The sequence below is a fragment of the Camelina sativa genome, chromosome 2, assembly GCF_000633955.1.
Source record: "Camelina sativa cultivar DH55 chromosome 2, Cs, whole genome shotgun sequence".
In the NCBI taxonomy this organism is placed as follows: domain Eukaryota; kingdom Viridiplantae; phylum Streptophyta; class Magnoliopsida; order Brassicales; family Brassicaceae; genus Camelina; species Camelina sativa.
In genome coordinates this window covers 17,083,679-17,093,302 of record NC_025686.1, presented here as the reverse complement: position 1 = coordinate 17,093,302, position 9,624 = coordinate 17,083,679, and the positions used below count along the sequence as shown (strand labels likewise).

The following is a 9,624-nucleotide window of genomic DNA, read 5'->3' as shown; positions in this document are numbered from 1 at the left end:
TACGCGAAATTCATGATCCCGAGCATCTTCGCCTACGGTCTCCTTCAATGCTTTAACAGGTTCTTGCAGGCACAAAACAATGTGTTTCCTGTGGTTTTCTGCTCTGGAGTCACCACTTCTCTTCATGTCCTTCTTTGTTGGGTCTTGGTTTTTAAATCTGGTTTAGGGTTTCAAGGAGCTGCTCTGGCCAACTCCATTTCGTATTGGCTTAATGTCATTCTCTTGTTCTGTTACGTCAAGTTCTCGCCTTCTTGCTCACTGACTTGGACCGGTTTCTCTAAGGAGGCTCTACGCGATATCATCCCTTTTCTGAGACTAGCTGTTCCTTCTGCACTTATGGTCTGGTAATACAAATATGAATTAATGAATCAATTACTTGCATCACACTTAACGAAGCTATCTTGATATTTTGATGTATTGTTGTTTGTGTGTCCAGCTTAGAGATGTGGTCCTTTGAACTTTTAGTTCTCTTATCAGGACTTCTTCCCAACCCAGTTCTAGAAACTTCTGTTCTCTCAATCTGGTAAGAATGATTCATATGAATTACTGTGTATAATTCCTAGTTCTTTAGTGTCAAAATTGACTTTGGTCATAAAATATTTGCAGCCTTAATACATCAGGAACAATGTGGATGATCCCATTTGGTCTCAGTGGTGCTGCAAGGTAACAAACCAAATCATATAGCCTTACATCAAACTCATAATACAGACCATTGACTATCCCTTAATTAAAATTGGTGCAGCACGAGGATCTCGAATGAGTTAGGAGCCGGTAATCCGAGAGTGGCTAAACTTGCGGTGCGTGTGGTCATATGGATTGCAATCGCAGAAAGTATAGTGATCGGAACAATTTTGATATTGATAAGGAATATCTGGGGGTTGGCTTATAGTAGTGAAACAGAAGTAGTCACCTACGTAGCCTCGATGATGCCTATTCTCGCCTTAGGCAACTTTCTAGATAATCTTCAATGCGTTCTCTCAGGTTTTTATTTCTTGCTTTCCTTACAAGTGATGCCTATTCTCGCCTTAGGCAACTTTCTAGATAATCTTCAATGCGTTCTCTCAGGTTTTTATTTATTGCTTTTCTTACAAGTAAAGGCTTTTAGAAACACCCTAATCATGAAGAACTTGGTTAAGTCTGGTTATGTTTGTTTGATTTTTCCGGTTAATTAAACAGGGGTTGCTAGAGGATGTGGATGGCAGAAGATAGGAGCATTCATTAATCTTGGATCATATTATCTTGTTGGAGTTCCTTCAGGCTTGTTACTTGCTTTTCACTTCCACGTTGGTGGTCGGGTAATTAAAACTAACCTTAATAAATCAGCTTCTTTGTTTTCAATCTAACTGATGATAATGTTAACGTTAAACATAAACATATCAATTTTCGAAGGGGCTTTGGCTTGGAATCATATGTGCTCTTGTTGTCCAAGTTTTTGGTCTTGCCCTCGTCACCATTTTTACCAATTGGGATGAAGAGGTAAAAAATGCTTTGTTAAAAAATTCAAAATTTATACATGTGGTTTTGTGATTATCGTCATTAATGTTTTCTTCGTTTATTGTATGATGGATAGGCCAAGAAAGCTACACACAGAGTTGAGTCTTCTTCAAGTGAGAAAGATTTTGCAGTCCATGACAGATCAACTGTTGTATTTTGAGAGCCATTGTGTATGCTTTCTTGTTCTTGACAATAAAAGCACTCTATCATTTTCATTGATAGTCAATTAATCAAATATGGAAGAGCCAATAAATCATTGAACTTCATTTTCATTTTCTCTGTGAACTTTACAAGAGCCAATAATTTATTCAAATTCATTACGGTTTACCTAATAAACTCAATTACCATTATGAAGAAAAACTAATGGGTACATAAATACACAACTGATACAGATTCTGATTATTTTCAATCCATCAAGATGCGTACATACAAGCTTTGTGAGAATGTCAAGAGAGCTAATAATAGCTTCTTCTCTTTTGGCAGATCAAAAAAATTCCCTCCGAAGCTTCCCAATATAAATATATAGAGAGAGGCCTTATGCTTTGAACACTAAAAGTCAAAGTTTGGTGCTTTCAATCTTGCCTTGGAGGAGATGCAGCTGTTGTTTCTCTCGCTGTACCTGCAATTTGGAAGATGATGAGAGAGTTCTTAATTTGCTGATCATTCATTACTCATGGATTAAGTCCGACGGATGAAAGGCTAACCATTGGGCTGGCTTTCACCAGTTGGTGTTTGTACAATTGCGGGTTGTTGTAGCGATTCTTGAGTCTGAGTTTGATCCTCTGTTTGGCTTTCAGCGGTTGACTTAGCTTTTAGTTGCTCTTCAGTGATCTTGAGGTAATCCTCGGTTGTGTAAGCTTTTGGTGATTGAACATCATCTGCTTATTGCAAGGAAAACATCTTAGCTTAGCTTCACTACATTCAGAACATTATGTATATGGAAAACAATAACAGTTTTGTTATAGACTAGCTCGTCGTCTAGACAGGAGTCAAAACTATTTTGATTATGTTTCAAAGCAAATACCTATTCTGTTAGCATATACATAGTAAACTTAAAAGGGCACTCACTGGGGTCACTTGCAGTCACAGGATCTTCAATTTGGGGAGCTGACGGTGGAGGAGGAGGAGGAGGAGGAGGTTGAACAGTATTCATTCTGTTTTGGTTGTACACGTTTGGTGATGAAATGTCATCGAGACCAATTTCACGCTCAAGGGTACTTTTGAAATCTCTTGAAACATCCTAAGAAGAAAAAGACATGTAAGCAATCACAAAATAGTTCGCTCATACACAAACCAACCAAACTCTTCTAAAAGTGTTGAGAAAAAAAAATGAACCTGTAACTCTCTAATCGTTGGCTGAAATGTACGCAGAGTTTTTCCAAGATTCCGAGCTACCTGCACGGATCATAGCAGGTATACACTTCTTCAAAGATTCTAAGAGACATTGACACCTAGAGCTCTTTTCCCTTCTCATTTCTAACACTCAGACTCTCAAATGCTCAGTAAAGGAGTTGAATTGAACTTGCTCCCAATTGAGAACATTGATAAAGATTCAGACATCAATTCACAGAGATTCTAACAGAATTAAGCAACAGCCTTATCTATACTCCAATTCTCCTAAGATAAACTAAATAGTACCAATTCATAAGCTGCCTAAACCCTAAAAAAGCTATGATTCCAGAATCAATCATGAAGAAATAAGAGCCACAGAAACGAAGAGACTAACCTCAGCAAGGCCTTTAGGACCAAAGACTAACAAAGCAACAACACCAATAACCAAAGCCTCAGGTGCTCCAACACCAAACAGAGACGCACGAATCACCATACTCTTTTTACATCTTCTCTTCATCTCTACACATACACACACAACAACAAAAATTCAGAAAATTGAACAACTTTAACAAAACCCAGAAGAATTTGAAGTATAAAAGAGAAATCGAGACCTGGGTTTGAAGATTTAGTAGTTGAGACAGAGATGCCCAGATGCTTTAAACCAATGTAAGGTGAGAAACGAGAAGAACCCAGTAGAGAACACCATGAAGAGAGATGATTAGGTTTCGAAGAAGCTTTATAACAAGATTGCAGAGGATGATAAGAGAAAAGGTGAGATTTTGTAATCGTTGGTGATAAAGAAGAAGAAGAAGAAGCTATTATCTGAAAGGCCATGGCCATAGAGACAGCAGCTTCGAAGGATTTGTATTATAAGTTTTTTAAGCTTCGAAGAGGAACCTAAGCCATAAAAACTTACTTCCTCACCTTCGTCACCAATCAAAATGTCATTAGCCTTGAAAATGAAATAACGCTCAGAAGAACATAAAAAGAAAAATCTAAATTTATCCTTTGGAAAATCTGAAGATAATGTTCTTTTTTTTCCTTTGCTTAGAAAGTGGAAATGGGCCGTTAATAAAGTTTAATTTGGGTTTACGTTGTTTGGGCCTTAGGATGCTTATAAACTAGATATGAGTGTTTTTTTTGTTTTGTTTAGGGTTGGAAACTAGATCGCAAGTATCATCTTCTCTTGAGATAAGCTTAGATTTTAGAGTTGAGATTGAGTAAGAACTTTGTCACGTTCTTTTGATTCTGATTTTGCTTTTCTCTTTTATTCTCAAGCGAATTAAATGACAAGTGAGCGTTGTGGATATAGTTCTTTGTGAAATGTAGAATCATGGGTGTATTGTATCTCAACAAAACTATTTTTACAGAAATTATAATTAGATAATGATACACAACCAAGAAGGCTGAATTTTATAAAGATGCATAACACAAATTGGTCTGGAGAAAAAAAAAATAGATGCACAACTAAACAAGTAGAATTTTATAAAAGAAGTGTATAAAATTAAGAAAATATAAGAAGTGTATAAAATTAAGAAAAGAAGTGTATAAAATTATAAATCACACAACCAAATATGATTCATGTCTTGATTTGGTGTTTTGATTTAGCAAGATCAGAAAGATAAAAGTTGAGTTTTAAAGTTTTTTGATTGGTTTCTTTCTTCAATAAGGTTCATAATCATATCATATCATTCATAATTTCCTATGCTCTAAAAGGTAAAAAAAAAAAATAGTAGTAAATTAGTTTTCCAAGTAGAGTTGAAAAAGGAAGAAAGAAACAAAAGTGGAAAAGGTAATAAAAGAAAGGTAAGGAGTGGCAGTCGTACGCACGCACGAGCGTTTGCTCAAAAAGCCATCACAGATTCACACACACAACTCACCCAATGACTATGGTGTGCACGTGCATGTGCCTTTTCTTAATTGTTCCCAAACTTTCTCCTTTTTCTAAATCTTTATTTTAGTTTTATACTATGTTGGTGCGGGATTCAGTACCCCCGACATACCAAACTAAACCAGAAGTATTAATTGATTGTTTAACCGGGAATCCGGTTAGGGGATCAATTAGGTCATTAGGAGTTAATTCGGACGAAGTATAATCTTGGAGAAGAAGGAACCGACATCCACTTCGACGCGGCGGCCGACTCAAGGAATGAGGCAGTTTTCCATATATCACTTCGTCCGTTAAGGAAAGTTAATATATTTAGAGATCTACGAATATGTATAAATAAGGGGAGACTTCTCCATTGTAGATCATCCAGAATCCAATACAATAATTGAGTACTCTTTTCGTTCTTTGCAATAAACCCTAATCCTTTCGAGTTCTTCTTTTTTACTCTTAATTTAAAGGTTTAGATCTATTTTCTAGAGAGATAACCCTATTGAATTTGTTTCCCTCCTTAAACAAATTCATTGTGGAAACCTAGTTTCTACAATTGGCGCCATCTGTGGGGACGCAAATCGTCTCTAGAAAAGTTACTCTCTAGGAAACTCTCCTTAAAAAGCCTTGCAATAATGTCTTCCGTCGTGAACAAAGTCCCCGAAACAAACCGCACGCCCGATCTCACGGGCATCACGCCTTCTCAAGATGACATCGCGACACTAGGTGGCGCATCGACTAGGCATGTCACTGCCGTGTACTCCCTTCATCGCGTGAACACAACGGCAAACCTGGCCGGAACCTCCACCGAACTCCCAGTCGGGGTCAGATCCGAAGGGGAAACCAGCCAGGGTGCAGGACGAACTCCCGAAGAGCTAGTCAACCTCGACACGGAGCCTTCTAATGAACAAACCCATAACGAGGCGGATGCTCGCACAACGGAGCAGCAAATCGGCGCACAGAACGGGAACCTCCCCGTTCATACCACGCCAGCGGTCCAGAATCCGCAGGTCGTTTCCATGGAGGACTTCAGAATCTTGTTTGGCACCATGACGAAAGAGATCTACCAGATGATCTCCGACACCAACCGCAGAGTTGACGCCGTTGTAATCCAAACAACCCCGTCACAAATCTCTGCCGGACAATCGCCAGCACTCAATTTGGGTGGCCTCACTCGTCGTCTCGACTTTTCGGATGCACAATTCGAGCAGAGGAATCCTCCCCCTCAAACAACGTCGAGCATTCGACCGACGAATCCAAATTTACGGATACACGATAGCTCGACCGCCCCGGTCACCCGCCTTGCGAACTCTGGACCTTGCTTCGAACTCGAAGAAATCAAATCACAGATTAGCGGCATGAACACGCTCCTCCATCGAGCTATCAGCACGGCCCCCGAGATCGATAGGATCGTCGAAGTAACTCGGCAGTCACCATTCACTCAACGGGTAGCACGGGCTGCCATACCAAACGTCAAGCTGAAGCTTCCGATCTACCAAGGAGACAAAGATCCGGTCCAGTTCATGACATCCTTCATGGCAACCATGTCAAAGGCACGATTCACCGACGAACAGAGAGATGCCGGTTGCTGTCAGCTATTCGTAGATAGCCTTTCCGGCCCTGCCTTGGTATGGTTCACAAGGCTCGAGCCGAACTCGATTGACAACTTCGATGACTTATCTAAGGCCTTCCTCAAGAACTACCGAATCCTCATCGAACGAGGCGTGACGAGTTCAGATCTATGGGAGATGGCCCAGGAACGGGGAGAACCCATCGCCAACTACTTGAACAGGTTCAAGGAAAAGCTGACAAAGGTCAACGTCCCGGAGGATGCGGCAATGGCAGCCTTCAGAAAGGGCCTGATCCCTGGATCACCATTACGAAAGGACCTCAACATCCGGGAACCCAAGGACCTCGATGACGCGCTGCATCGAGCCTCCAGATTCGCACTGGACGAGGAGGAGGAAGCCCGAATAGCCGCAAAAACCCAGGACGAACAACCATCGCATCCCCCTAAGGTTAAAAACCGGGTCGAACACCACGAGCCCCGCAAGCACCATGAACCTCAAGATCGCAAAAAGGGGGTCATCCACGCAGTCTCCGAGGTGGACGATCAAGAGAAGCAGCCATCCGATCCGAAGGAACTCTACTGTGATTTTCACACATACCCCGGTCACTCCACACAAGAGTGCGTCCACCTGAAAAACTACCTGTACGTGAAGTATCTCTCCGGAGAAGTTGAAGCTACTTATCAGCCAAAAAGCGCTCGTGGAGGCAGAGGTCGCCGAGGGGGATGGCGCGGAGGACGATCTAACCGAGGCCATGGTGCAGGCGGCGGACGGGGTTATGATGGACCACCCAACGCAGCCCAACAGCTGGTCAACCAAGCACCCGCCAATCATCAGGAGGAGGCGCCCCAAGCAGACGAACTGCCTGGCCCTCCCAAACGACAGAGGGGACAAAACCCGGAGCGGGTCAATTCTCCTCCCCGTGGACGAATAACCACGATACTTGGTCCACCAGAGGACTGCGCAGACTCCGTTCGCGCACTAAAAAAGAGGCACGACAAGTTTGCGTCCTTCAAACTGCTCCGAGCGAGCCTTCACTCTGTTCGGACCCGATATCATTCACTTTGGAGGATGCCAAAGGGATCCAACACCCCCATTCAGACCCTTTGGTTATCGAAGTCTCGATGGGCGACTTCGACGTCGAGCGAGTCCTGATTGACACTGGGAGCACCGTCAATGTACTCTGCTGGCAAACGCTAGAAAAAATGGGCGTCACACCAGACCAACTAAAACCCGAAACTCGAACACTGACGGGCTACGATGGGGTCGCCAAGATGTCGATGGGAGACGTAAAACTACAAGTACGAGCTGGCGGAGTAACCCGGAAGACTAAATTCGCAGTCGTTGATGCACCACCAATCTACAACGCTATTTTGGGGGTACCGTGGATATATGCGATGCAGGCCGTACCGTCGACCTATCACCTCTGCCTCAAATTCCCAACTCCTACAGGAATCTGCACACTTTACGGCGACCAGAGGGTGGCCCGAGCCTGCTCTGTTATCGAAAAGAAGCAGAGGAAGACGGAGGCCGCATAGCAATTACAGAGCGGGGACCATCTCACCGGTCTCCGAAAGCCGGAGCGAGATCGCCTCAAGTCTCCGGAGTGTCGGATCCTACAGGCGAATATTGACCCTTCCGACCCCTCGCGAACTGTCGGTATCGGGGCTGAACTCGATGAAAGCATAAAGGCTAAGCTGATCGCTTTCCTGCAATCTCGGGCTTCCACATTCGCCTGGTCAACAAAGGACATGGTGGGGATAAGCCCCGAAGTCATGTGCCACAAGCTCAATATCGACCCCACGTTTAAGCCGATTAGAGAGAAGCAGGCGCCTAGGCCCGGATCGAGCCAAAGCGGTCCAAGACGAAGTGGAACGACTACTTAAGACGGATCAAATCATGGAAGTCCAATACCCTGATTGGCTGGCTAACCCGGTGGTGGTCAAAAAGAAAAACGGCAAGTGGAGAGTTTGCGTGGACTTCACCGATCTCAACAAAGCTTGCCCTAAGGACAACTTTCCTCTGCCGCACATAGATCGTCTCGTCGAAGCCACGGCTTGAAACCAGTTGCTTTCATTTATGGATGCTTTCTCAGGCTACAACCAGATCGCCATGAGCTCAGCTGACCGCGAGAAAACGGCATTCATCACAGATAGGGGGACCTACTGCTACAAAGTGATGCCGTTCGGACTAAAAAACGCCAGAGCAACCTACCAGCGCTTGGTAAACATGATGTTCGCTGATCTGCTCGGCAAAACCATGGAGGTCTATATAGACGACATGCTGGTCAAATCTCTGATCGCGGAACAGCACGTCCAACACCTGGCAGAATGTTTTGACATCTTGGATCAATTCCAGATGAAACTAAACCCGACGAAGTGTACATTCGGAGTAACTTCGGGGGAATTCTTGGGGTACATCGTCACTGAACGGGGAATAGAGGCAAATCCTAAGCAGATCGAAGCCATACTAGGACTCCCGTCACCGACCAACAAGCTAGAAGTACAGCGCCTGACCGGTCAGATCGCTTCTCTGAACCGTTTTATCGCCCGTTCAACGGACAAGTGCCTCCCCTTTTACCAACTTCTTCGCGGGAATAAGGACTTCCATTGGGACGAGGAATGCGATATCGCCTTTCGCCAGTTGAAGGAATATCTGACCTGCCACCCAGTTTTGGTCAAACCGGAGGACGGCGAAAGACTATATCTCTATGTCTCGGTTTCCTGTTCGGCAGTTAGCGGGTTCCTAGTCCGAGACGATCGCGGAGACCAGAAGGTCATTTTCTACACAAGCAAAGCACTAAACGACGCGGAGTCGCGATACCCCACGCTGGAGAAACTGCGACCCTATTTTCAGTCACACTCTATTGTCGTGTTTATCGATCAACCGCTCCGAACCGAGCGCATGGCAAAATGGGCAGTCGAACTCAGCGAGTACGACATCGAATACCGTTCTCGCCCAAGTCTGAAGTCACAAGTTCTGGCTGACTTCATCACCGAACTGTCACCCGAGCTTGACGATCCCACTCCCGCGGTGGAGCAATGGACAATGTTCGTCGACGGTTCGTCAACAAATCAGGGATCCGGGGTCGGACTTATACTCCGTTCCCCCACCGGAGAAATCCTCGAGCAGGCGTTAAAGCTCAATTTCAAGGCGTCGAACAACGAAACCGAGTACGAGGCCGTTCTCGCAGGACTTCGGCTAGCCCAGGGACTTGGGTCAAACACCTGCAGGTCTTCTGTGGTTCCCAACTCGTAGTCAGCCAGTTCAGCAGCGAATCCGACGCCAAAAACAAGCGAATGGGAGCATATCGACAGTTGGTCCGCATGTTATCCGGCAAATTTACGTCTTTCT

The 9,624-nt window shown here is 44.2% G+C and overlaps 3 protein-coding genes across 4 annotated transcripts in view; 2 read left to right on the top strand and 1 right to left on the bottom strand.

Annotated features, from left to right (window-relative positions):
• The window catches only part of LOC104727459 (protein DETOXIFICATION 16-like), a 3,665-nt gene extending 1,899 nt beyond the window's left edge, over positions 1-1,766 (top strand). Inside the window, exons 3-9 of one of the 2 annotated variants that reach the window (XM_010446573.2) lie at positions 60-344; positions 437-523; positions 607-663; positions 743-981; positions 1,177-1,295; positions 1,390-1,476; positions 1,571-1,766. In XM_010446573.2, the coding sequence (XP_010444875.1) occupies positions 60-344; positions 437-523; positions 607-663; positions 743-981; positions 1,177-1,295; positions 1,390-1,476; positions 1,571-1,654 (958 nt within the window). In that variant the 3' untranslated portion in view covers positions 1,655-1,766. Of the gene's footprint in view, positions 1-8; positions 345-436; positions 524-606; positions 664-742; positions 982-1,176; positions 1,296-1,389; positions 1,477-1,570 lie in introns of both variants that reach the window. The other variant, XM_010446567.2, reaches the window with a different exon arrangement.
• LOC104727448 (sec-independent protein translocase protein TATB, chloroplastic-like) lies at positions 1,824-3,814 on the bottom strand. Its single transcript, XM_010446562.2, has 6 exons — positions 3,438-3,814; positions 3,221-3,345; positions 2,830-2,889; positions 2,563-2,734; positions 2,199-2,372; positions 1,824-2,113 (listed from the first exon to the last, which is right to left on the bottom strand). Exons 1-6 carry the CDS (start codon positions 3,664-3,666, stop codon positions 2,067-2,069), a joined length of 807 nt encoding a protein of 268 aa, XP_010444864.1. The 5' UTR covers positions 3,667-3,814; the 3' UTR covers positions 1,824-2,066.
• LOC104753240 lies at positions 7,476-7,808 on the top strand. Its single transcript, XM_010475523.1, has one exon. It carries the CDS (start codon positions 7,476-7,478, stop codon positions 7,806-7,808), a length of 333 nt encoding a protein of 110 aa, XP_010473825.1.

What these genes read in the sequence shown, in the direction of transcription:
- LOC104727448 (XM_010446562.2), bottom strand. Translation starts at nt 3,666, where the DNA reads ATGGCCATGGCCTTTCAGATAATAGCTTCTTCTTCTTCTTCTTTATCA. An exon ending in GTCCTAAAGGCCTTGCTGAG is followed by an intron (nt 2,890 to 3,220) that starts GTTAGTCTCTTC and finishes TGATCCGTGCAG; the next exon opens with GTAGCTCGGAATCTTGGAAA. An exon ending in TGTGACTGCAAGTGACCCCA is followed by an intron (nt 2,373 to 2,562) that starts GTGAGTGCCCTT and finishes TGCAATAAGCAG; the next exon opens with ATGATGTTCAATCACCAAAA.
- LOC104753240 (XM_010475523.1), top strand. Translation starts at nt 7,476, where the DNA reads ATGGGCGTCACACCAGACCAACTAAAACCCGAAACTCGAACACTGACG.